A 27,890-nucleotide genomic window follows, 5' to 3' on the forward strand; every position below is an offset into this window, starting at 1 on the left:
ATGAGGTAACACGTATGTTATTTTTGACAGGTCAGTATATAACCCTCTCAGCTCTATGTAATAAATGGTAGAAAAGAGAGTAAATTGAGAAAAATACATGACACAATGTATTGAGGTACCTAATTTTACCCCACAGGAATCTTTCTACATGGGACTTACACAACATGAAAATAGGAGTTTATAATAGAAACACTTGTACATGCTTAACTATAGCTCATTTACCAGCTCCAGATCCTAAAATGATTATTTGTGAATGGTCATATTCATAGGCCAATAGTGTTAAAGGAAGTCATTTAGAAATCCTCTTGCTAGCCTGCTATTAACTCTTTAGACAATGTTTTACAGTCAGTCTAGGCAAAATGCACCACAGTGCACCTGTTCTACAAAAAAGCCATGTGAACATTTAAACCCCACTCAAACCCTGGGTCTTTAAGTGTTGCACAGAAACCTTCCATAAAATGATGCGTGCCTGCAGTGTCTTCAGTATGCTGATGATACCCAGTTTTATATCTCCTCCATTTTCTCTGACCGGGCTGAGGCAGTAGAATGAATGGCCCGTCTGCTGTAAATCGGGGCTTTGATGAGCGCTGTTGGTTTCTGAGTGAAGTTCATAGTGTTGGTTTTAACCTGTAATGCCCTCAGTGGTTCAGGATCTGGTTATCAGAGAGCTTGCCTATTTTCTTATCTGTGGCACCTTAGAGACTAACCAACTTATTTGAGCTACAGCTCACTTCATCGGATGCTCAAATAAATTGGTTAGTCTCTAAGGTGCCACAAGTACTCCTTTTCTTTTTGCGAATACAGACTAACACGGCTGTTACTCTGAAACCTATTTTCTTATGTTCTCTTTCCAGAATTGAGAACAACAGAGGTACTCAAGCTGGGATTAAAGGAAAGGGGCTGCTGTGGTGGCATCTTGATGGGCTCCCTGAGGGTCCCCAAATCTGGAGTTTGGTTCCCAGCTTGGTCTGCTATAGGCAAGCCAGATTACCCTACTGGACTTAAAAGCCCACCCCCTTCTTCTGGGCATTTGAGTACAAGGTAGATGGAGGGATGTGGAATTGGGTGAGAGGGCTTTCTTCTGTGTGCAGCAGCTAACACAGTGGGGACCTGATCCCTGACTGGGCACTACTGAAATACAAATTTTAAAAAACCTTGCTGATTTTATACTTGTATATTGTGAAATGTAATGTGGTGTTAATGTTCCCAGTGAAGTGGATGGGTGTTTGTTATAAATATAGATGGGTAAATAAAATGCTCTGCTGGTCCACTATGATCCTTATCTAGGGTTACCATATATCCGTATTTTCCCAGACATGTCCGGCTTTTTGGTTCTTAAATCGCCGTTCAGAAGGAATTTTTAAATATCTAAAAAGTCTGGGATTTTGCCGTTATTTTTCCCCAAAGAAGAGTTGATCATTCAAGAAAGAGAGTGAATGTTGATCGATCGAGAAAGAAAGTGAATGTTGATCACTCGAGCGAGTGCCCACTTTTCCCCCTAGCTCCCAGTGCTTGCGCTGTGAAACAGCTGTTTCGCGCGGCCTGGAGGGAGGGGGAACGCAGCATGCTCGGGGAGGAGGCAGGGCCAGGGCGGGGATTTGGTCCAATGGGGCAGGGAGGGGGCGGAGTTGGGGCAGGAACTTTGGGGAAGGGGTTTGAATGGAGGTGGGGCTGGCGGGGTGCGAAGAAATTCCCTCCCCCCCATGGAGTGTCCTTTTTTTTGAATGGACAACTATGGTAACCCTAGCTTATCACCACCAGGCCTAATTTCAATTTACGTACAATATCCTGAGGGGAACGACAGTTATGTCCTTTTCAAAGAAAGTTGCTAACTGCTTTATGGAAGAAGTTGACACAGAAAAATCATTTAGTTGCATTGTGTTAAAGGACAGACAATGATCTAGCAGGAGAATTTAATTAACAAACACATTTCCCCCTATATCCCAAGTTTAATTTTCACATGACAGCTCTATTGGGCAAACTTACCTCCTTACAGTACAATATGTCATTCCAGGTTATTTAAATTTTGTTCTCTATGATCATTTGCCAGGGTGTAGTTGAGGCAGTACCAGGTTAGCAGTCAGGAACAGTAATCCTGCCTATTTGTACACTTTGTATGAGCAAGGGGGATTTCCCTTCATCTTTCCTTACCACCCTTTCCAAAATAGGAAGTAATGAGAAGAAGAAGAATGCTGAGACTCTCAGCTCTGCATTTTATGGATTACTACAAAATCTCGGTAATTTCTGTAGCAGATAAACATATTCCATGCACGTTCTGTTGCCTCTGGATCCCTTTTATTTAATGTTCAACTGCTACTATAAAGTGGCCAAACTATAAAGAGCTCTTTCCCCCACTTGCTTTACTTCAATGCATTAACAGAACGGCCTTGTGAAAGCATGGTATCTTTGTAAGCTTCTCTGCACATGAGTCTCCAGAGAGAAGAATACGTACAGTGTTTGTGGAATAAGAGACGGCTCACTGCACTGAACTAGATTCTTTCCCTATATGTGTGTGTGTGATATGCATAACTGAATGCTTTCTTACAGGTCTGTTTTGCTCTTATGCCTGCGTGAAGTCAAAGCTGCAATAAAGAGGCTGAGTCCAGTGAGCTGCACTCAACAAAACTATACAGCACTTTATGCTGTATAATATCAAAACCTTTAAAACCCACGAGTTATGGATAGATTATAGCAGTCCTAATATTAGGCTGCTTCTTCTCAACACACAGAGTAAATATAAACATTTATGTTGCTACTCGCATGTCACTTAAGCAGAGAAACAGAATGGCCTTGTAAGAAAGCGGTGGATGAAATTCAGTATTTTCCTCGTTATTTATCTCTATCAGCATAGTGCCTAGAAACCCAAGTCATGGACCTGACCACAGTGTGATAGGCGGCCTACAAACACCGAACAAAAAGATGGTCCCTGCCCCCGAAAGTATGTCTCTCTCTATATATATATCCTCCTCCCCATTCCCTGCCCTCCCCCAAAAAAACACCTAGCTTAGACTCCAGGTTTCTAGTCTGCATGTCCCACCAACAAACTATATAAAGGTGAAAAAGGATAGAAATAAGCAGTTTAGTCATTCAATAGCCCACCTCTATACCTGCTCATCAGTTCCCTTTCTCAACGTGGAGACTAAATTTAATTATTAAAGTGTGAAACAAAGGGAATTTATTTCTTTAAATGCCAGTTTCAAGGCAGCCCTTGGAGTTGCTAATAATGTCTGTACTACACACACCTGAGAGACCACCTCATGTGATTCTGCCAGTTTCAGTTAGCTGAAATACAAGAAAGAGGGGGCTGCCAGGGGTGCATTTTCTATGAGGGCTCTTGGCTCTGGAGCTTGCTCTTCACTGGGGTCTGAAATAGACTAAAATTGTTGAAATTTAGGGCACACTGCAAACTCCACCTATAGGCTATGGGTGGAATGGGATTAGAATAGAGGGGTGTGCCTTTTTTGCTTATTTAAGTTATTAGCTGGAAAATTCATTTGCATTCTGTGATGTGCTTGCTGGGTGTTTCTTTATGGGTGTCATTTTAAATAATTATTAGGGAGCCTGAAATTGTGGAATAAGTGTCTTTTGAGCTTAAAACAAAAGAAAACTATGAATGTACAATTATTAGTAGGGCTGTCAAGCGATTAAAAAATGAATTGCAATTAATCACGTGATTAAAAAATCAATCATGATTAATTGCACTGTTAAATACTAATAGAATACCATTTATTTAAATATTTTGGATATTTTCCACATTTTCAAATATATTTCATTTAGAATACAAAGTGCACAGTACTTTCTTTTATAGTTATTTTGATTACAAATATTGCACTGTAAAAAAGAAACAAAAGAAATAGTATTTCAATTTACCTAATACAAGTACTGTCGTGCAATCTACTTATCATGAAAGTTGAATTTACAAATGTAGAATTATGTACAAAAAAAATGCATTCAAAAATAAAACCATGTAAAACTTTAGAGCCTACAAGTCCATTCAGTCCTACTTCTTGTTCAGCCAATCGCTCAAACAAGTTTGTTTACATTTGCAGGAGATAATGCTGCCCACTTGTTTACAATATCACCAGAAAGTGAGAACAGGTGTTCGCATGGCATTGTTGTAGCCAGCGTCGCAAGATATTTACGCACCAGACATGCTGAACATTTGTATTCCCCTTTCATGCTTCAACGGCCATTCCAGAGGACAGGAGTCCATGCTGACGATGGGTTGTCAAGGCTAATTCCCCACTCTGTCACTTTGAGTGCAGAAGGTGGGGGCCTGCAAGGATTCTAAAAATTAATACTGGCCACTCTGGGCTTGTATTAAACTTAACCCTTTACAGGTAGAGCAATTAGAGAACAGCTATTAAGAGGGATTTTATAACTACTGGCTGGCTGGATGTCCATAAAAGGGAGCTACCCCTCTCCCCCCCTCACCCTTCATTTATCACATGGCACCCAAATCAGATGGTGTTGGCCAGCCTGGTTCAGGGCAGGTCCACACTGCCTGGGATTTCTTTGTGGAGGTTTAGGAAAACAGAGTTAATAAGATACATGCACATGGGTTCTGCTCAATAACTATTCAAAGCAGTGCAGACCGATGCATGTTCTTTTTCATCATCTGAGTCAAATGCCACCAGCAGAAGGTTGATTTTCTTTTTTGGTGGTTCGGGTTCTGTAGTTTCTACGTTGGAGTATTGCTCTTTTAAGACTCCTGAAAGCATGCTCCACACCTCGTCCCTCTCAGATTTTGGATGGCACTTCAGATTCTTGAACCTTAGGTGGATTGCTGTAGCTATCTTTAGAAGTCTCACACTGGTACCTTCTTTGCGTTTTGTCAAATCTTCAGTGAAAATGTTTTTAAAAAGAACATGTGCTGGGTCATCATCTGAGACGGCTGTACCATGAAATATATGGCAGAATGTGGGTAAAACCACAGAACAGGAGACATACAATTCTCCCCCAAGGAGTTCAGTCACAAATTTAATTAATGCATTATTTTTGTAACGAGCATCATCAGCATAGAAGCATGTCTTCTAGAGTGGTGACTGAAGCATGAAGGGGCATATAAATATTTAGCATATCTGCCATATAAATACCTTGCAATGTCTGCTACAAAAGTGCCATGCGAACGCCTGTTCTCACTTTCAGGTGACATTGTAAATAAGAAGTGGGCTGCATTATGTCCCATAAATGTAAACAAACTTGTTTCTCTTAGCAATTGGCTGAAGAAGAAGTAGGACTGAGTGGACTTGTGGGTTCTAAAGTTGTGCATTGTTTTGTTTTTGAGTGCAATTACGTAACACAAATCTACATTTTGTATTTTCATGATAAAGAAATTAAACTACTGTACTTGAATGAGATGTATTGAAAAATATTATTTCTTTTGATTATTTTTATAGTGTAAATATTTGTAACCAGAAATAATAAGGTGAGCACTGTACACTTTTTATTCTATGTTGTAATTGAAATTAATATATTTGAGAATGTAGAAAGATATCCAAAAATATTTAATACATTTCAATTGGTATTCTATTGTTTAGCAGTGCGATTAAAACTGTGATTAATGTTTTGAGTTAATCATGAGAGTTAACTGCAATTAATTGACAGCCCTAATTATTAGTACTTTCCACATTCTACTTTCATTGTGGGTGGTTTTTCCTTTCCAAATCCTATTTACGGTAATAGAAGCTACATAGATAAGTCTCTCACATACATGATAAGACAGTATTTCAGTCTTGTGCTTCAGCTGTACCAGATGTGGCAACGTAGTCTGATGGGAATTCTCTAATACGGTATGCTCTACATTTTCTTATTGTCGCAGGCTGTTAGGGCACCCTCGTTCCGTGTTTGCAGAGATAGCAACTTGCCCCTAAAAGCAAGTTTGATCTCGCCTGACCAGTCTCTAGTGAGGAGCTTACATATTCTAATCCATACATCAGAAGCCAGGACCTCATTTGACAGGTTTCAGAGTAACAGCCGTGTTAGTCTGTATTCACAAAAAGAAAAGGAGTACTTGTGGCACCTTAGAGACTAACCAATTTATTTGAGCATGAGCTTTCGTGAGCTACAGCTCACTTCATCGGATGCAGTGAGCTGTAGCTCACGAAAGCTCATGCTCAAATAAATTGGTTAGTATCTAAGGTGCCACAAGTACTCCTTTTCTTTTGACCTCTTTTGAGGTTTCTCTCTTCTTGTCTTGCTCTGCTGGTTAAGTGAATTCTTCACGATGGATTGGACATATCAATTCCTTATTCCTGCGGAGTGAGAAGTGTTCAGGGGCTTCACAGAAGGCCCATTTCCACTTGATATGCAGAGCTGGGATAGGCACAAGCAGATGGATTACTGTCATTCCACTTAGAATGAAACCTTTCAGAAGCAGGACAAATAAGAATTGCTCATTCCATTTTGGTGTGGACTCTTTCAACCCCAATTAATTTACTGTATATTTTCAGTTCAGTGATCCTCTAGCCTTTTTCTCCCCTTTGTCTTAGGAGTTGCATTCCACTAGGCTCAGCAACAGGGTTCACTGATGCATGTGAAGAAGGTGGCAAGAAACTAAGTTTCAGCTCATTGCCCCAATTAGTTTTTTAATCAAAAGTGCTTTGCTCAGGTAAACAACAAACACCTTTCATGGAAAAGCTCCAGTGTAGTTTACATCATAATCTGGTAAGTGCCAACAGTTCCTATTTTTAGAGCCTGTAATAACTCTGCTTCTAAACAAACTACTGTACAAGCCTTCATGAAATTGTTATTCTGTGGGCCTATCTGGACCAGGAGACTGATTTGTCAGCTCTTTCCATCCATAAGACTAATTGTAAAGGCCACATAAAAAGCCTCGGATTTTTCTCTCATTTACAGCATGTCAAATGAAGAGTAACTCCTGATATCAATCTGGTGTGAAACTGATGTATGTGAGAGGAGAACCAGGCCAAGAAACAATATGCAGCAGCCCAACACCTGGGCAGGAGGGACTACCAAGAACATATTACTGTTATGGGTTGAGTTAAAACCTCATTCTAACTGCTGTGTGAATGTGCCCTTCATTTCAGATAATTGTTAAGGAGCCACACCTAAGAAAAGGCCTGTTGGGGCAGGTCTACACTTAAAATGCTGCACCAATGCAGTTGTGCCACTGTAATACTTTAATGAAGTGGCTCTAAGCCGATGGGACAGAGATCTCTCGTCAGCGTAGTTAATCCACCTTGTAGTATCAATGTCAGTGGGAGAAGCCTTCTCACCAACATAGCGCTGTCCACACGGACACTTAGGTCAGTATAGCTTTGTCGCTCAGGGGTGTGGATTTTTTCATACATCGTTTCGACATAGTTATACCGAAGTAATTCTGTAGTGTAGACTTGCCCTTAGAGTCTGCCCAGAAATGAGCACCATGTGGTGGGGACGGTATTGTGACCAGGTGTGTTGGGGGGGGACAGTATGTGTGAGAGAACATGCACAAACTGAGAATAGACCGAGCAGAAGCAAAAAGCAAGAAAGCCAAGCAGTACCCAGTGAGCAGAGTGTGACCCTGGGAAAAGTGAGAGAGCACATTTCTGGGTCTCTTGGCTAAAGAGGCTTGGGACTGTACACTAAGAAACTGCTTCTTTTGTTCTTGGTTCCTCCTGCATTTGGAGGAGGAGGACTTTTTGTACATTCTTTGTAAATAAACAAGATTGAATCAAAGAAAATACCAGACTCCAACCAGTTCTATTTCCAACTGGAACATCCCCAGGGCTATGAATTTTGGATATCTGCTTGTGTCAAAAAGAGGCAACACTATACTCCATTTGCCTCCAGATCCAATTTGAGCCTTCCATGGACAGAGCCGCTCGGATGTATCTGAGAAGGAGTGACACTAACCAGTGGTCCCTATGAAAATCAGCATTGCCAGCTGCTTACTACACAGTGCTTGGTTCTCCATTCTGGCTATATATTTCAAGAGGTGAATGCAGTTACTCGAGCAGAGGATTGGTGTTTTGCAGCAATACCATCTAGCTGGCAGAATCAGGGGTGCAACTGAACAGCATTTTCCTGATACTAATATTTTAGAGTTTGAAAAATTAGATGTTTTGTTTTCATCCCTTGTGGAAAAGTCAGGATTTAATTGAGATGGCTCTCTATGAAATTCAAAGGGAGGGTTCAAAAATTCCATAGCATTTTTCCACAAAGGGATAAGTTCTCCCCTCCCCCGCCCCCCACCTTAAGCAAGTTGAGGCAGCGTGACTTCCTGTTCTGTTACCACCTCTCCTGTTACACATACTCTCCAGGGAGGAAAGGAGCTCTCTTCCCACCTACCCTGTTTGTCCATTTTCTCCTTCATCCCTCATTGCCACTGAGAAGTACTAGGTCATTTCCATTATGTGGCTTGTGCCCCAGGTGTCCTAAGGCAGTGAGCCAGGCTCAAACTTTAAATACACAGAGGCCTGAAAATGTTTGTGAGTATCTTGAGAGAAAAAAATCAAATACCTCTGAAGGCCAAGTTCTTAGACAACAAAACAAAATTCAAGCAAACAGCTGGTAATTTGTGGATGTAGTTTGAATTTGAAGTAGAGTTTATTTCCAAATCCTTTCATGATTTGAGTCTAACAGATTGCAAAACTGCTTACCTTCCTAACGCAGCATTTAGAAGGAAGCTGTAATATATTTAATATACTATCATCAACAGAGTGGTACCTGTCATTATAAAATATTTTCAGTAGCAGAGTATCTCTCCCAATATCTGCCTGAAAAAGAGGGTAAACACTGCATTTTCCCCTTTCAGAATCATGCCGGTTCTGTTTGTTAGGATTTTGTTTCACTTTATCTTGTTCTGGGGAACACATCACATGGGAAGTGGAGGAGGAGGAGTCTGGAAAACATTTGTGCATGTCAGATTTCACTGTATCCAATTTCATGAAAAAGCTGCCGACGACTTCTGAAACCAACAAAACCTTTTTTCTTTCTAATTACATTTTCACCATATGCTCATCCAGATGGCTTATATTGACATGTTCTAGGGTGTTATAAAATGACCTTGCTTTAGATAATTTAACCACTGAAGAAGCTTATGAAAAAATAGAATTGACACTGACAGAAAAATGATCAGAATCTTGTCTTTCTAGGACAATTCTTCCAATTATCTCTTGTATCTGTGGTATTGACCCAGACTCACACAATTAGTCAACTTTTGTCAGGCATCACCATTCATTGCAACAGTGGAAATACAGGATCTGGGTTTTATTGAAGTCTAGACATTAACTCCTTCATGAACTGATTAAAATGCATTGGTTTCTAAAAAGAAATTCTGCAATTCCAATTGTGAATTAACTTCATCTTTACTGGACAGTAGAAGAGTATGCAGCCACCAGATTCTCTTTCAATAGTAGTCACTTTACTTAACAGCCTGTCTAAATATTTTAATATCTTTTCCAGTGTTCCTGTTGGCGCCAGGAGAAAAATAAGCCAGCTTGATGCATATTGTTGAGCGCATTTAACTGCCCTATTTCTAAACAGTGTGCATGGAATCTCAGAGTATAAATTAATTTAGGAAAAAAGCACACGTGAGGGTGCAAGGGACTGGGGAAAGGGATATAGAGTGTCTCACCTCAAGGTTACAAGTTCAAAGGTTGATAGTGACCACAAGTTACTACTATATAGTTTTTTAGGTAGTTTTTGTGAAATGAGTTTGATGGTCTTATTCCAGCCCTCGGCCACCATAATTGGCTTTAATTGTCATCATTGCTGTGGCAGTCTCAGCAGAGAAGCCAAGGACTGAATGGGCATATAGGCAACGTGAATCAGTTTTGCCATCTCACACTTTTATCCCAAATCTCAGGATATCAAGTATCTGGAGGTTTTACTTGACGCCGCAGCTCCTGGAGATGAGGGATTATGTACAAATCACAGCTTTCATCTAACAAAAATTCTGGCACTCAGCAAAGGAAAGCTCGAAAATATGATCTGAGCACACCTTCATGGCTCAAAACACAGAAAGCAAATAAAATGAACCCTAAACGTATTATTTCGAAAAAATTTCAGAATTAAGCCAATCTCCACATTTTGGAAGGCCTGACTCATTTTTGAATGTTTGGGGTTGGCAGTCTTGCTTCTGTCCTTTGCCCTATACAGGTGTCTACCAAAGCACATTGCAAGGGCATTGTGGAGTGTATCTAGGACTACATCTACATTGCAATCGGGAGGTGTGATTGCAACCTGTGCAAATCAAAACTAGCTCAGTTATGTCTACATCTGCTGCAATCACACCTCTGAATGCAGCATAGACATACCTTAACTGTGAATAAACTTTGCTCTTTTTGGCTGTCAATCTGGCAGCTTTCGTACATGGTAAATTCACAAAAATGAGGTTTCTACAGTCACTGTTGAGTAATGTGGATACCCTTGTAACCAGGGCAGGAAGTCTTTCTGCTGGAAAATCCTACCTCCAATCCAATTGCCAGTCACTCAATAATCCAAGAGATCTGACATTTCTGTAGACTCTCTCTCTCCTTTCAGTTATTGAGAAGGACGGCATCTGCCAGATTTCAAGGCAAAAACTATATTAATAAGGAGTTGAAATTGAGAGTACAGATCAGTAATTTAGCATAAACTACATTACAGAGATGTTGTAATTATCCCAAACCAAGCCCGTGAAAGTTAGTGTTCAGATTAAACTTAAAAGAATTCCAGACATGTTGAAGTATGAAAAGGCTCAGATGAGGTATATAAACAACTTTAGCTCTGGGCTGTAGTGACATGTGATGGAGTGCAACTCACCACTGCAGCGCCTCCTCCTGGCTGTTTTGGGAATTAGCTCTGCATCCTCTTCTGGTGGTGTCTCACCCACCGGCACCTCTGCTCCTGGGCCCACATCACTCCCAGGACGAGGGGAGGGATAGCTCAGTGGTTTGAGCATTGGCCTGCTAAACCCAGGGTTGTGAGTTCACTCCTTGATGGGGCCATTTGGGATCTGGGGCAAAAATTGAGGATTGGTCCTGCTTTCAGTAGGGGGTTGGACTAGATGACCTCCTGAGGTCCCTTCCAACACTGATATTCTATGATCCATGACACTGCCCTCTGGCTGTGCCACACTCCATGTTCTCCCCTTCTGGGGGATATACAATCTCTTCCTAGCCACTTCCCTCAGTGGCACCTGCAGTCCATTGTCCCAGGGCCGCTTTCCATGCAGCTCCAGCACCTTCTTCTGCCCTTACCTCTGGGTCTCAGCCTGCAGGCCCTAGCAGCCAGCCAGGAACTCTCTCTGGCTCCCAGTCCCCGCCTGCAGCACTAAATTGTCCCAGGTGCTGGGGCTTCCTCCCCCTGCTAGGAGCCTGGTCTTCTCCCCTTGAGTTCCAGTTAGCTACTGAACTCTGCTCTGCCTGCAGCCTTTCTTATACGGGCCTGCCAGGCCATGATTGGCTACTCCTCTCAGCCCCTTTCTAATCGGTTGCTTCTGGTGCAGCTTCCCTAGGGCAGCTTTTAACCCCTTTTCTGCCAGTGAGGGGCAGCTGCCCCATCACATGACACCATGCAATAACCATATGATTATGATTACTAAATGTTAGTAACTGTAGTCACAGATTATATTAAATTTGTCAAGACACATTAGAATTGTTTTCTCTCTGGGTATAGTTGCAGGATATAGATAAAGTTGTTGCAGTGTCTTAACTGTGCATTTCCATAATAGCATGCATGATAATTACAATATCCCTGTAACGTATTTTACCCTAAAATTACTGATACATATTCTCAGTCTGAACTCCATTTTAATTAGTTTTTGTCTGGGAATTTCTTTGGGTATTTTTGTGGTTTAAAATTAAAAATTTCACTCATGGACCTCAAAAAGAATGTTGTTATGCAAGATGTCTAGTGAGTTGCAGATATCATTTCAAAAAATTTAAAGATTTATAGCCAGACAGTCCAGTATGCGCTGGCTGTATTATGCCCCTCTGAAGCAGCGCAAATCAACTAGAGCATACCGGCCAGTTAAACTGGGTTTGCAGTTTCTTTGCAAAGCTGGAGTACTCCCACCCCAGGTTCCCCCTTCCTCTTCTAATTTCCCCCTTCCTATCACACCTGACTACATTCCCCTGTGCACATGTGCACACACCAGTTTTCACCTTCCTTTTAAACCCCCACATTCTTCTTTGTCCATGCACACACGTGTGTACACGGACACTCCTTCCCTTATTCTTCCCTGTGATGGGGTTCCCTCACCATTTGTGGCACCTCCTCCTGGCCATCCTGGGGATTAGCTCTGCCAGATGCTGCACCCTCCTCAGCAGACTCTCTACCCATCTTCTTAGTCTGCAACCTCTCATGCTCTTGGAGTGGCAGCCCTCTCATGCTCACGGAGCAGAGGGCCCATGGCTTGGTCCTCCAGCAGGTCACTAAGGCCCTCCCCTTCCAGGGAAATCACAATCCTTCTGGACCAGCTGCCCATCAGAAGTCTCCAACACCCGGTGCCACTACCCAGTGGCTGGTAGAACCCAAGCCTGCCCTCTGCACTGGGTTCCAGCCCAGGGAACCTATAACTTGTAGCCAAGGCATGTATTATCCTTGCAGCTGTTTTCCTGGGCCTCTTCCTACATAGCTGGCTCCCCTCTCTCTTTGGGTTTGCCATCCCACTTTCCCCTCTCTCAGGGAGTGACTGCAGACTTCTTCCCACTTTGCTACTCACAGCTCCTGTACTTTATACAAGCCACTCCTGCCTCTAATTAGTGGCCTCCTTGTAGCCTACATCTCTCTCCTACTTGCTGCTTAAGTAGGCCAATTTACCCTCTCAGAGCCCGTGTAGGGTACACACCCCATCACACCACCATTCTCCCTTCTGATGAGTAGATCAGATGAAAGCATTAACTACTAGAACTAATTGTCATTTTTGCTGTTATTTTTCCTCACTCCAAGTTTATCTGTCAGCAGAGACTTATGCATAAAATCTTCTTCAGAGAAACTCCAAAGAATTGCCCTTTTTCAAAATGGCTGAAATCTCCCATTGTGTCTAATGAGCCTGGAGTCCGGGAGGAGGCAGAGAGGAACACTCTCACTCCCACAGAAAACAGGAGGAGATAAGTTGCTATTTTGAGAAGGGCACCTGTGTGCAGTTTGGGAATTCAGTCCCAAGGAAAACAATGGAAGATTATAACCATTTTGAAAAGAAGGTAGTTCTTCACGGAATTCTTTGCAGAAGAACTTTATGATTCAGCCCCTGCTGAAGGAGGAACTTTCCATATGAAGAATATTAACATAAATAAATAAAAAAAGTCTAATGTAGTCTCAGCACAACATTTCAGTGAGTTTAAAGGAAATGGGAAGTGTTATTCCGTTGTTTAGATCTTTTGGGACAAAAAAGGTCTGAAACTGGGTACTAAATTTATTAAAGGACCCATTTTGAAATTAATGTTAACCCCCAAATTACTAGATTTACATGCAAATTCTCCGAAAATTAATTCTATATTCCAAGAGTAAGTGCTGTAATTTTGTATTTCCCATACATAAGAAAGAGACCGAATCTCTCCCTTAAGTGCGTAACTTGGCTCAGTCTTAACTATGGTTAGGGCCCTACCAAATTCACAGTCCTAGGATTTGAAAAATCATAAATTTCAGGATTTCAGCTCTTTAAACCTGAAATTTCACAGAGTTGTAATTGTAGGAGTCCTGACCCAGAAAGGAGTGGGGGGTGGGGGGTTGCAGTACTGCTACCCTCACTTCTGCGCTGCTGCCGGTGGGGCGCTGCCTTCAGAGCTGGGTGCCCAGCCAACAACTACCATTCTCCGGCCACCCAGCTCTGAAGTCAGCACAGAAATACCACGATTCCCCCTAACGTAACCTTGTGACCCCCCCCCCCCCCCCCGCAACTCCCTTTTGGGTCAGACGCCCCAATTTGAGAAACGCTGGTCTCCTCCCCATGAAATCGGTATAGAATAGGGTAAAAGCACACAAAAGACCAGATTTCATGGGGGGAGACCCGATTTCACAGTCTGTGGTGCATTTTTCATGGCTGTGAATTTGGTAGGGCCCTAACTATGGTGCTAGATCTGGCACCTCAATATTGGGCAGGTCGAAAGAGGAAAAGTATCTGTGTCAACACCTGCCAGCCATCACAAAGCTTTAAGTAGTCATCTTATCTCTAATGGGGTCTGTCCTACGGACACCCCACCTGGAGCACCCTCCCGCAGTAGGCCATAACACAACAGGCATACCTGCCTCAGCTTCCCTTCGTCAGAGTCACCAGTAACTCCACTGGACGCTTTCTTGGTTCATTGAAACATGCTTTGGGGACAGTTAATTACTAAAACATAGTTCAAATAATCCATAACATAGAAGTCGCAATCATTGTCCGTTTCTCAAATCCAGTGTATGTAGTCCTTAAAATCCCATATCCTCTAGTCCATCAGTATAGCACATCTATCAAACCAGCATCTTCAACCATACCAGAGCTCTTCTTCAGTCTTCTTCTACCCATTTACCCGGACAGTCACCCAAGCCCTTCTGCTCTGTGCAGTGCAATCCACTCTCCCCAGCAGGAATCCCCACAGCCTCTCTGGTGGGAATTCATTGTCACCAGGGGGGCCTTCTCACTCCCCCCTCCCTCAGCCCTCTCCATTCCTCTGGCTCCAGCTTTACAGCATGGAGATGTCAGTGAATAAGCCCCGTTGCTGCTCCCTTGCCTTCAGCCTTTCCCAGGAACCTCCTACAGGGACCTCCCACGGTCTCCTGATCTCTGGCAGCTCTCAGGTGCCCTTTCCTGACTTCCCTCAATCCTGAAAGGCTAGTATTTTTCCAAGGCTCAGGCACTGGCTTCCAAATCACTCACTCATTCACCATTTTATAAATACTTCACTTTAGTGATGGCAGCCTCAAATAATGAAAAACCTGTTACAGAAATGAAGGCTACAATCACCAGGAGAAAATGATTAGACATAGGACTTTAACATACTTTAGAGGAGAACGTTGTAGGGATTTCAACTGAGAGATAAAGAAAAACAAATGGAAAATGTTTGAAACCTCATGATCACTACCCGAGTGCAGTTCAAAATGTTAAATAGGCAAGTTTCTGAAATGTCAGTCTCCTCGTAAACAGGATCTTGATCAAAGGTAAGAGCTTTGGAAACCCAAATCCATAGCTGGGATTGTTTCTGGAAGGCCTGAAGATACTGACATAAGTACTGTATTTCAAACACTATAGAAAATCTGACATCTATTTTGATTAAACATATAAAATTGACCCAATATTAATAGAAAAACGCTACAATATTCTTGAGGGCGGAAGTAGGAGACAGAGTGTGGGAGGGTTGTTACTAACATTGCTTGATGTATAGGAAAAGAGGAAATTTACAGGCTGAATTCATTCACTGTCATAGATTCCCAGGCCAGAAGGGGCCATTGTGATCATCTCGTCCGAACCCGTGTATAACACACGCCATAGAACTTCTCCAGAATAATTCCTAGACATATCTTTTAGTAAAACATCTAATTGTGATTTTAAAATTGCCAGTAATGGAGAATTCACCATGATCCTAATGTTAATTATGCTCACTGTTAAAAATATATCCCTTATTTCCAGTTTGAATTAGTCTAGTTTCAGCTTCCAGACACTGGATCATATTATACCTTTCTCTGCTAAATTGAAGAACACATTATCAAATATTTGTTCCTCATGTCAGCAGTGTTCCCTCTAATTTTTCCCACCCATGTGCGGAATTAATTTTGTTATGTGCACCAATATGGAGGTGATGTGTGACACATCACCTCCATATCGGTGCACATTACAAAATTCATGTGGTGGGGTTTGGCCGAGGGGTTCAGAGTGTGGGAGGGGGCTCAGGGCTGGGGCAGAGGGTTGGGGCGTGGGAGGGTGAGGGCCCCAGGGTCAGGCCAGGGATGAGGGGCTCAGGGTTGGGGCAGAGAGTTGGGGTGCGGGGGTGTGAGGGCTCTGGCTCTGGGGTGGGCCTGTAGATGATGGGCTCAGAGCTGGGGCAGAGGGTTGGGGTGCAGGAGGGTGAGGGCTCTGGGGTGGGACCAGGGATGAGGGGCAGGGCTGGGGGAGAGGGTTGGGGTACAGGGGAGAGGGCTCTGTGTGGGGGTGCAGGCTCTGGGGTGGGGCTGGGGATGAGGGATTTAGGGTGCAGTGGGGCTCCCCGGGGCTACGGCAGGGAGAGAGGACTCTGACCCCACCCCCGATGTCTCTCTCCCCACAGCAGCAGCAGCACCTGGGGTGGGAGGGGAGAGGCAGCTCTCCCCGCTGTGGCAGGTCCAGGCCAGGATGCGTCGGGGCCAGGGGAGGGGTGCCTGTCCTCTGGCCGTGGCAGGTTTGGCACTGGGCTTGGTCGAGGCCAGGTGAAGGGCACTGCGGCAGGCCCGGGACTTGGAGAGAGGCATCTCTCCCCACCGCAGCCCTGAGCGCCTGTGCGGTACTTAATAGGCAGCTGCGCAGTCATGCAGCTTAGAGGGAATTTAGCAGACTGTAATTAAGTCACCCCTTAACCTTCTAAATATATTCAGCTCCTTTAGTCCATCACTATAAGTAATGTTTTCTAATTCTTTAATCATTCTTGTGGCTGTTTTCTGAACTGTCTCCAATTTATCAACATTCTTCTTGAATAGTGGGCACCAGAACTGGACACAATATTCCAGAACTGGTTGTACTAGTGTCAACTTTGGAAATAAAATAACCACTCTATTCCTACTCAAGATTCCTCCTTTTATTCATCCAAGATTTGCATTAGCCCTTTTGGCCACAGCATTGCACTAGCAGCTCGTGTTCAACTGTTTATCAACCATCAGCCCCAAATCTTTTTCAGAGTCACTGCTTTGCAGGATAGAGTCCCCCATGCAGTATGTACAGTTTAGGTGTAGCCATATTAAAACACATATTGTTTGCTTGCACCCAGCATACCAAGTGATCCTGGTTGCTCTAAATCAGTGACCTATCTTTTTCATTATTTACCACTCTCCCAGTTTTTGTGTCATCTGCCAACTTTATCAGTGAAGATTTTATATATTCTTCTAGGTCACTGAAAAAATATTAAATAACACAGGCCAATTTAGAAATAAAGAGATAAGATTCAAAATGTCTACGGTATTCATTTTTGTCATATGTGAGCCATACTATACAAACTAGGAGAAAATACATTTGTAGTAATAGAATAAGCTGGGACAGAACAGCAGGTACTTTTTTGCTGACTCACCCTAATGCAAATATTAGGACCCTGCGCTGAGGTACAAAGCTGTTTCAGTTGACTCACTCTGACTCAGACTATAAAACCTATTAGCTCCAACCATGAGTATAAAAGGGCTTGATCAAGGGAACCCGTGAGTATAGACAGAGAGGAACTGCAGGGAGAAATTCTAGAAAAATACTGAGGCTTGTTTTGTTGTTGCTTTTTAAGTTAACAATAAAAGCTAACTCCAGGAACAGAGAACATTTGTACCAGTACCAGTAGAAATGTGCAAGTATGTTAGGTGTAGGGTGGGAAAACCACCAACCTGAAGAGGCCTTAAACATGGAAGGATGATTAGTGCACACAGCTTCTCTACATATTATATGATTAACCATTATACATACATTTCTTAAGGTGTTCTTGCTGGAATGTGAAAACCTCAATTCTTGAAGATGGGAAGAGAGGGAAGATGAGGTAGACCTCTGAACCTGAATGAAATCCCACCCAATTCTCATTTCTTATGAACATTTTTTGTGATATAGAGGGAGGTGGTGTTTGAGTCTGCTATTATTACAGTCCATATATTCCTAAGGAGACTGACTTTCAAACTGACAATATGTCACACTGGATGACTTTCCTGTTCCTTTACCTTTTCTGCTCAAAAAAGGTGCTTAACAGTACAATCTTCTCCTGCCAGACAAAGACTTCTATTTTGGGGGATATGACTTTGATTGATTTTAACCATTTCTTATGCACATAGTTTGAGTGTGACATTCTCCCAGAATAAACTGAGACTTGTCTTTTTGAGGGTTTATTTACCTACTACTGTAATAAGAGAGAGCTATCACCAGTTGTTATTTTCCTTTCTACTCTTTCTTTCCCCTTTGTATTAATCTTCTTGCTCTGTTGATCCAAAAACAAATGATCCAGTGTTCTAAATATACAACTGAGTGTTACATTTGTTTCCAGGCTGCTTGAGACTGCTCAAATATATGCAAACTGTGCTGAATGTTTTATACTTAAGGCTGCAGGTTGACTGGGTATACCCTCTCCTCTCAGAAATGTTATAGCAGAGAATTGTGTACTTTATTTTCTGGAATGTAACTGTAATGTTTTAAATAAATACAAAGTTGCTTTATTTTCCTCCTCTCCCTGGCAAATGGAGGATGAACAATTCAAAATACAAAAGATTTTTCTCATATATTTAGAGTTGGTAAAATGTATACTGTCACATGCAGGAGTTGTGTGCAGGTATAAATATTGGTTAGCGAATCAGCTCTGTAATCTGAGATATTATTATCCTCTGTGTAAGAAAACTAATAAAAAAGATTATAAAACATTAAATAAGATGAGACTTTGGTTCTTTCAGAGAGACTATCTCAAATATTCCTTCTATCCTGTAAATATAAAGTGCTTGGCTTGTGTAGGTACCACAAAAACACATTTTGATGATCCTTTCCTTTTTTTCATTCATTTTTTCCCCACAGTCACATGACACAATCGGCCACATTTGAAGACCCTCGAATAGAGAGCTGCCAAATCACTCCTTCAGCCCCTCGGAAAGTGGAAATGAGGAGGGATCCTGTGCTGGGATTTGGTTTTGTGGCTGGCAGTGAAAAGCCAGTTGTTGTACGCTCAGTAACACCAGGTATGATTTTTCCCCTTGCCTGGCCCCAAAAGCAGAACTTTGAGACTTACTAACTCCCTGTCTGTGCTGGCTGTATTGCTGGCAGTGATATGGATGTGCTCAGATTTCCAGCAGGACTGCATTAGCTTTTAAAGTTGTCTACTTAGAGGTTTGATTTCTTTAGAATTGCTTTTTTAAATTAAATTAAATTTAATAATTTTGAACTTATACTTACACTGATTGAGGCCCACTGGGACAAAATACCATGGCACATACGAGTACTATTAATGCTTTCCAGCAACCAAGTGAATCATGAATACTAGACAGCATTCTGAGAGTATGTCTACACTGCAATTAAAATCCTGCAGCTGACCCATGCCAGCTACCCTGGGCTCAGGCTGCAGGGCTGTATAATTGCTGTATGGACATTCGGGCTCAGGCTGGAGCTCGGGCTCTTGGTTCCTATGAGGTGGGAATGTCCCAGAGCTTGGGCTGCAGCGCAGTCAAACAGCCCAGCTAATCTGAGCCCCATTAGCCCGAGCCCCGCAAGCCTGAGTCAGCTGGCACAGGCCACCCACGGGTGTCTAACTGCAGTGTGACATACCCTAAATTCTGATATGCTGACATGCCTCTATAATGAGGTCTCAAGTGGAGTTCCACAGGGATCTGTTCTGGATCTGGTGTTGTTTAATATCTTTATTAATTATCTAGATGTAGGTATAGAGAGCATAATGATCAAGTTTGCAGATGACACAAAGTGAGGGGCGGTTGCCAATACTTTGGAGAATACAGCTAAAATTCAAAGGAATCTTGATAAATTGGAGAACTGGCTATAGATGACAAAATGAAATTCTATAAAATTGGCTATAGACAACAAAATGAAATTCAACAAAGACAAATGTAAGGTGTTACACTTAGGGAAGAAAAACCAAATGCACAAATACAGAATGAGAGATAACTGGCTTGGCAGCAACGCTGCTGAGAAGAATCTGGGCGTTGTGGTGGATCACGCCATTAACATGAGTCAGCAATGTGATGCTGTTGCAAAAAAAGCAAATGCAATTTTGAGTTGTATTAACAGAAGTATAGTATTAGCATGAAAGTCATGGGAGGTAATAGTACTGCTGTACTCGGCACTGGTTAGGCCTCAGCTGGAGTACTATGTCCAGTTTTGGTCACCAAAGGATGTAGAGCAGTGTTTTTCAAACTTCGGGTTGCGACCCAATACTGGGTTGCGGCATGTCAGGCACTGGGTCACTCTGGTCAGCAGTGCCCACTGGGACATTGAAAGTCCCGTTGGTGGTGCTGCCAAGCTAAGGCAGGCTAGTGCCTACCTGTTTTGACACCATGCTGCGCCCAGGAAGCAGCCAGCAGTGGGTCCAGCTTCTAGGCAGGGAGCCACAGGACCCCGCACGCTGCCCCCGCCCCGAGCACAGGCTCCGCACTCCCATTGGCCGGGAACGGGCCAATGGGAACTGGGGGAGGTGGAGGCCTACACTTGCGGGCCTCCGCCTAGGAGCCAGACCTGCTGTAGGCTGCTTCTGGGGTGCAGCACTGTCCGTGGTGCCAGGACAGGCAGGAAGCCTGCCTCCTCACCCCAGCTGCACTGCTGACCAGCAGCCCCTGGAGGTAAATCCAAGCCCCAACTCTGCACCCCAATCCCCTGCCTCAGCCCTGAGACCCCCCAAACCCAGAACCCCTTCCTACACCCCAAACCCCTCATCCCCGGCCCCACCTCATAGCTTGCACCCCCAGCCCAGAACCGTGACCCCCTCCCTCACCCTCAATCCCCTGCCCAATCCCTGAGCCCCTCCCACACCCCAAACCTCTCATTCCCAGCTCTTGTTGAGTCACAGGCATCAACAGTTTTCTTTAACAGGGTCCCCAGAAAAAAGTTTGAAAACCACTGATGTAGAGAAACTGGAAAGAATCCAGAGGCAAGTGACAAAAATGATCAAAGGGATGGAATGCAAGCCGTATGAGCAAAGGCTGAAGGAACTGGGTATGTTTAGCTTGGAAAAGAGGAGATTAAGGGAGGGATATGATAGCAGTCTTCAAATACTGGAAAGGCTGCCATAAAAAAGATGAAGAAAAGTTGTTCTCTCTTGCCACAGAGAGCAGGACAAGAGGCAATGGGTTCAAACTACAGCATAGCAGATTTAGATTAAGTCTCAGGAAAAACTTCTTAACTGTAAGAACAGTAGGACAATGGAACAGACTGCCTAGGGAGGTTGTGGAAGCTCCTTCACTGGAAGTTTTCAAAAGGAGGTTGGATAGCCATCTGTCTTTAATGGGTTAGACCCAACAAACCCTGCATCTTGGCAGGGTGGTAGACTAGATGACCCTTGCAGTCCCTTCTAACCCTATGATTCTATGATTCTGTAAAGGCTTGTACTTTGGAATATTGTTTCTCACTGCACTCGTTTCAAACCCATAAATTTGTTAGCAGCAAAAAGCCAATATCATAGTTATTACTCTTAGCCATTACTATTGTTTGACTATACTGATTGACCCACTTCATTTAAAGAAAGAATTTTATTCTATTGTTTTCTATTCTGTATAGTTTAGAAAGCCTGAATTTAAAAACCTCTAAGGAAGGAGATTCCACCACCTCCCTAGGTAACCCATTCCAGTGCTTCACCACCCTCCTAGTGAAAAAGTTAGGGCAGGGGTGGGAATTAGACATGTGAATGCTTCCTGGGAGGGGAGGCGTATCAGGGGACGGAGGACTGTGGGAACTGGAGGAGAGAAGTTTAGGCAATCAGTGATGTTATGGGGGGCAGAAATGGAGATTGATGGTATGGGAAGCAAGAGAGTTTGGGGACTCAGGCAAGGGAGGCATGGCACCCCCTCAGCTCTGCCAGTGCACCCTAACTTCCTTGCATCCCGGGCTCTGCTTCTGCACTTCAATCCTCTCATTGCAACCACCCTGCAGCCTCAGGTCTGCCAATGCACCCGAACCCCCATGAACTGCACATTAGAGCCCTGCATGGAACTATTTTTAATCCTGCAATACCCACTCCTACACGTGCCTGCAATTATAGCAGCAGGTCCTGTGGGACCCATGGGATCCTGGTCCTGCTGCCGGTCTCTACACTAATCCAGCACAGGGCTCTATGCCACAGCTCTGACAGTGCACCCCAACCTGCCTGAACCCCAACTCCACAGCTCTGACAGTGCACCCCAACCTGCCTGAACCCCAACTCCACAGCTCTGACAGTGCACTCCAACCTGCCTGAACCCCAATTCCACAGCTCTGACAGTGTACCCCAACCTGCGTGTGATGCATCTTGGGGCATTCAGGATTGCAAGTTTGTTGCCACTTGCCTCCAGCACAAGGGACTCTTGCCTGTGTTAGCTCACAAACACAACCAGTCTGTCAGCCACTCCAGCACTCTCCTCTGTCTTTGCCCTGCAAGTTAACAATAGATGGCTCCAAGTCCCTTCAAAGTGTCCCTTTGTGTTTTCCAGGCATTGATCACTGGATACCCACAGAAATCCCAGACCCTCCATTCCCAAAAGAACAGTGTACCCCAATTTAACATCTTTACCTTAGACCAGTGGTTCTTAACCTTTCCATACTACTATACCCCTTTCATAGTCTGATTTGTCTTGAGTACCTCCAAGTTTCACCTCACTTAAAAACTACTTACAAAATCAGGCATACAAATACAAAAGTGTCACAGCACACTGTCACTGAACAATTGTTCACTTTCTCATTTTTACCCTATAATTATAAATCCATTGGAATATAAATATTGTACTCACATTTCAGTGTATAGTATAAAGAGCAGTATGAACAAGTGGCTGTCTGTATGAAATTTTAGTTTGTACTGACTTTGCTAGTGCTTTTGATGTAGCCTGTTGTAAAACTAGGCAAATATCTAGATGAGGTGATGTACCCACTGGAAGACCTCCGCCTTGCACCCCAGGTTGAGAACCCCTGCCTTAGACCACCACTCCTGTATTACACACAGCACTCAAATGCATTTATAGCAGATGATGATGTCCTCCTTGCTTCTTCAGACTATTAATTCCTAACAGGAGCATATATTTTCCTGGTCAGCGACCTAGGAAATTCGGTGGCAAATAATTATGTTAATACAAAGTTAAGGTTGCTTGGTGACATGTCATCTCCTTGTTGAGTTGAGCAAAACTCAATCTTCTGAAAACCAGGAAATGTGCCATTAAGGTTGCCCATGCAACTGTAACCCTACCCTCTTCCAGCAGTGCCACAATATGCCCTACTAACACACAAACCTTTGCTCTGCCAACCCCACAGTTGCTGAAAATGTATAGGCTCTTCACCTCCTTTGACAACCAATTTATACTCACCCACAGGATTGCATCTAACACTATTAGAGAACAAAAAGAAATTTCCTGGTGGTCAGAAGTTTGAGTTTTGCTCATCTCAGCCTTCTGCAAGGGGACGATGTACCACCAAGCAATCTTAACCTTACATTTCAGTAGAGTTGGAAACCAAAGCTCTTGGCTGAAGCTTTCATATCTGAGTGCCTAACATTAGAGTCTTCTTGTAATTTCATACCTACATAAAAGTGGCCTGATTTTCAGTGGTGCTGATCACCTGCAGCTCCCTTTGACTTGTCAGGGAAAATCCGGTCCTGGTTATTTAAGTATCTAAATATAATTTTATATTTAGGCACTTATCAGGTACTGTAATATGTACATTTAGATTGTTAGCTTTCTGGTGAGGATATATTATCAGCAAAGTGCTTTAGACCTCCAAGATGAACCATATCTAATATCTGCCAGTAGAGCAGACTGTCTATGTGTTTATAATGGTCTACTAACCTGTCCTTATTTCTCATTTGTCTCCAGGCGGCCCCTCTGAAGGAAAACTTATACCAGGAGATCAGATCATAATGATTAATGATGAGCCAGTCAGCACTGCTCCAAGGGAGAGAGTCATCGACCTTGTCAGGTAGTTGATGCCTTCGTCCTACCAAATAAACCATGAGCCCAGTGGCTTACTGCCAGAACAGTCACTTGATAATGTGGCATTCTTACCTTCTCAGAGCGGAGAAAGTGGAAAATAATGTTACTGAGCTTATAACAAATGTTGGTGGAATTGCATATTACTGACGGGAAATTTCCTTACATAAATACTGCGGGAGTGTGAATAAATGTGAAAAAATATACTAAAGCACCTCCAAAAGAGGTTGGTTGAAGGACAGGTAACCTTGATGATTAACGGTTGTATCATATGCAGGGCTCGAAGAAACCGCTCCTCTGGTTGCTTGGGTAAAGAAAATGTTGGAACAGCGTGGCGAGTTGACTGGGACAGGGTACAAAGAATCTGGCATTTTTGACTTCTTCCCTGAGGGGTGGGTTGTGGGGACAATCCTTAGAGCAGAGTGGGCCAGGCGGTTGCTGCTTTATACTGCTTTTTCATGACAGTAGTGGAGTGGGACTAAAGAGGGAAGAGAGTAGCCTAGGATATGGGGCTCTGTTACCTTCGGGGTTGGGGAAGGCAGGAAGAGGTGAGCCTGTGAGTGAATAGGTGCATATATATGTGTGTGTTGGGGGGAGGCTTTTGAGTAGTGCATGCTTGAGTGGACAGCATGTGAATTTGTGCAAGTAGGTGTGTGTTGAGTGGGCGAGTGTGAGGAATAAAGGGGATAAATTATAAAAAGTACAAGGGAGAGGGAGGGAAAGAAGTTAGCAAACAGAAGACACAGTAGGAAAAGAAAGATGACATTTATTATGGGGTGGAGGAAGAGAAAAGGAAAAGAGGGAACAACACACAAAGATACAACGTGATGTATAATGGGGGGGAAAAGTGGAGTGAAGCCATAGAGATAAAAGAAAGTATAACAAAACTCAGGAGGTGGAGTAAGTTAGAGTATGTTTTAACAAGTTTATTAAATAGAAAATTGATTGGCAATAAATATAGTACACAGTTGTTTTAAACTTCAGAGGCATGCCTCTTAGAGGGCAGTGTGTTGTATGTATTTTTTTCACTTTCTCCTTGGGCTAGCTGGTGTTAGGGAATTTCAGGATCTGATCGTACACATTTTTTCCCTGATAGGTTAAATGGAGGGTCCTTCTCTCCAAATCTGGCAACCACCAATGTTGAAAGTAAATTGCCCTGACACTTTTCTAAAAGAGTCAATTCTGAATTTCAATTTATGAACTTCTACAACAGCTGTGATTCTCTGGGATGAATCAGATCACAATACATAGGATGAAGCGCATGAGAGTTGGGGGCAAAGTGTTCTCAGTCAAGGGGATCTGCTTGTGGAATAAAACTTCTGTAGGAGACTGGGTGACTCAAAAGTCTTACCATCTTTTGGAAATGCTGCATACCTTCCTTTTCAAAAAATATTTTCTACAATAGCAAGAAAGATACCCACAACAGTGACACCACATCCCTGAAAAATAAAAGAAAATAAAACACTGTAACAAACAACTCAACCAACAAATAAAAACAAAATTCATAAAGCAGAGATTTACCACAAAAAGAGTTAAAGTCTTTACGGGGTCAATTGCTATTGATTTTATGTGGAAGCACTCAGATATTACAATGATGGGTGGCAGCATGAAACAGATAGATAGTATTTAACTGGTCATTGAAACTTCTTTGGAATGCCTTTATGCTACATAAAACTATCATGTTGTAGTCTATATTCTTTTCCTGATTGTTTGGGATGTATAACGCATACGTCCCATTATCAACAGTGGGATACAGCCCCATCTCCCTCCCTGGTGTCAGTAATTTACAGTAATAGGAAAAATAGACTGCCTAATTAGGATTGAGGCAAATTGGATCTAAATATGAGGGAGGTCCCTCTGTGAAGGGGAGTTGAGAAGCTGATCCATGTTGAATATGAAAGTAGTATTCTCTGATCATATTGACTCCGTAGGTAGTGTCTTGGAAATGCTACTGTAAATAATCCTTTTAGTGTTGTTGAATTCTATCTTTTCATGGTGCTTTCCTTGTAGTTGAATTGTATCACTGCTCTCTACATGTACCTGCCTCTGGGACTTTGTCAGAAGTTGTCTTTTCTTTGATGAATTTCACAAAGGGCTGTATTAGCAGTATGTACATCATTCCACTTAAAGAGCTTATCATCATTTCATCGGGGACATCTGGAATGATTAGACAAGGCATGCAGTCACCACATCATGGCAGAAGCCGTTCACTGCGCCAGTACAGTAGTGCATCCCTTCCATACCGTATCTAACCCAAGGTCATTCTTGGGTCGGACACATTCATATCTTTGAAAGCAATGCTTTGTCTCAGTTTGAAGCGCAGACAGAGGAAATTTTGAAATCTTGCTTTCTGACTGGTAGGCATATGTCTGCAGTCAGTGATGGGTAAGCTCTCTTCCCAGAGAAGGATATATATAAAAAAGATATAACTGCATAATATTGCGGGGGTGAGGGAATGGGTGGGGGTGAATGCATGACCTCATTGTATACTGCAGATCAGGTATAAGAACTGCTTAGCATTAGCTATGTGGAAGTTGCTTCTATCCAGTCCTGCCAAGAAGCTTACTGCAAAACCAAGAAAGGATTTGCTTTTATAGTTGTAGAAAATGGAAGAAAAAATCAGTCTCATTTGAAAATATAGTCGTCTTGTGCCAAATATAGAATAAAGCTTTAAAAGTGTTTTAATGCAACGATGAAATGTTTTAAACTGAAATATGGGCAGGACTCAATGTTTCAAACAAAAGTATATAAAAATTAGAGTTGTTGTGCCAAGTCTTGAATATTATATCAGAGTTTTGATTCTGTTTAATTTCTAATTGCATACTAATCAAATTAAAGTAAATGTAACGGGGAAATTTCTTTATGAGAACAGTATTGCTATTGAAGGGAACATCAAAATGGGGACATTGATTAAATGTAACTTTAAATTCAAAGAAAGAAAATATTTGTACTTCAGAATCCACACCAAAAAGTGGTATCTGAATTGTGAAGAAATTATACAGCTGTCTTTTCCCATTCTGCCCTTAGAAAAGACCACTTTCCCAACCACTAAATTTGCGGCATTTGTTTCCTCAAAATTGCCAGGGGCTACCACTTCAGTTGCTTTCCTTTGAAGTGGGTGCTATTAGTGCCAAAGCTGCTCACTAATTTTCCCTTCCTATGTGGTGAAAAATGAGTAGAAAATTATTGTGATATACAGTGCACCAGCTTTAGTAAATGATGGAGGAGATACACTTAGTACTATGAAAGCTTGCACTGTTGCATCACTTTATCTGTTCATGAAATGTTAATATTTTATTACATGACTTGGGGGTCATTTTAGAACTGGTTACATTAAAACAGGCCTGTTGTAAAGATGTTAACCTTCCCATAAACTGCCTAACTCTGTGATGAAGCAACATCTGGGTAAAGAGATTTCTCATCAGAGACACAGTAAAGGATTTTTTTGTTTATTTGTGTTTAAATAGTCTGTAAATTGAGGAATACTATTGCTAGGCTGTGAGGTCTAGAGATTAACAAGGATATACATTATATAATAATGAACTGTGTCTGTAGTTTATTCTCATCCATCTCATTTTCCTTGACTCCTGCTTTACTAGTAACATTTAATTAAAGTCCAGGTCATCACTGAGACCCACAGTTACGGAGATATTGATAGTGCATGTAAGCTCTCATTATTTCTGGCAACGTTCAATGGCTTTTGGGCTGTATTCTACTCTGTTGAGCTATTTCAAGGAAGATACGCAGCAGTCATGTTTATAATATTTCCTAAAAAAGGCAGGTCACGTTTTTATGAATAACCGGTGGTTGCATTTTAAAAGAGGTCTCTTCAGGAGCAAAGTAGGGAAAATTGGGGAAAGGAGATGACTTGACTTGAAAACAGGTTCATTTGTAAGTGTATCATTAATATCTAGGCAAGGAGTAGGCAAAGTGAATACCAAATAGATAAGATCTATTTAAAGAACAGACTGTGCAACATTGTAGCAGCAGCTGCTGATCTTGGTTTTTATTATACAGCTGATACAAATGCTTTGACTCTTACATTCATCACAGAATAATTAGCTTTCTCCCATACTGGGGGATAGCTTTCATATCAATGCAGATTTCTGTGTGTTTGAAGGAGATGAACTATGCCAACCTAAACATGTTATATGGTATAGAAATTAATTGCTGAC

At 42.5% G+C, this 27,890-nt stretch overlaps 1 protein-coding gene across 3 annotated transcripts in view; it reads left to right on the plus strand.

Moving 5' to 3' along the window:
- FRMPD4 (FERM and PDZ domain containing 4) overlaps positions 1-27,890 on the plus strand; it is a 447,655-nt gene that overhangs the window by 333,408 nt on the left and 86,357 nt on the right. For all 3 annotated transcript variants that reach the window (XM_073354871.2, XM_078854064.1, XM_073354879.2), the window contains exons 3-4: positions 18,623-18,783; positions 23,602-23,704. In XM_073354871.2, coding sequence (XP_073210972.1) covers positions 18,623-18,783; positions 23,602-23,704 — 264 coding nt within the window. The remainder of the gene's footprint in view (positions 1-18,622; positions 18,784-23,601; positions 23,705-27,890) is intronic.

This window comes from Lepidochelys kempii, chromosome 1 (genome assembly GCF_965140285.1).
Source record: "Lepidochelys kempii isolate rLepKem1 chromosome 1, rLepKem1.hap1, whole genome shotgun sequence".
Lineage (NCBI taxonomy): Eukaryota > Metazoa > Chordata > Testudines > Cheloniidae > Lepidochelys > Lepidochelys kempii.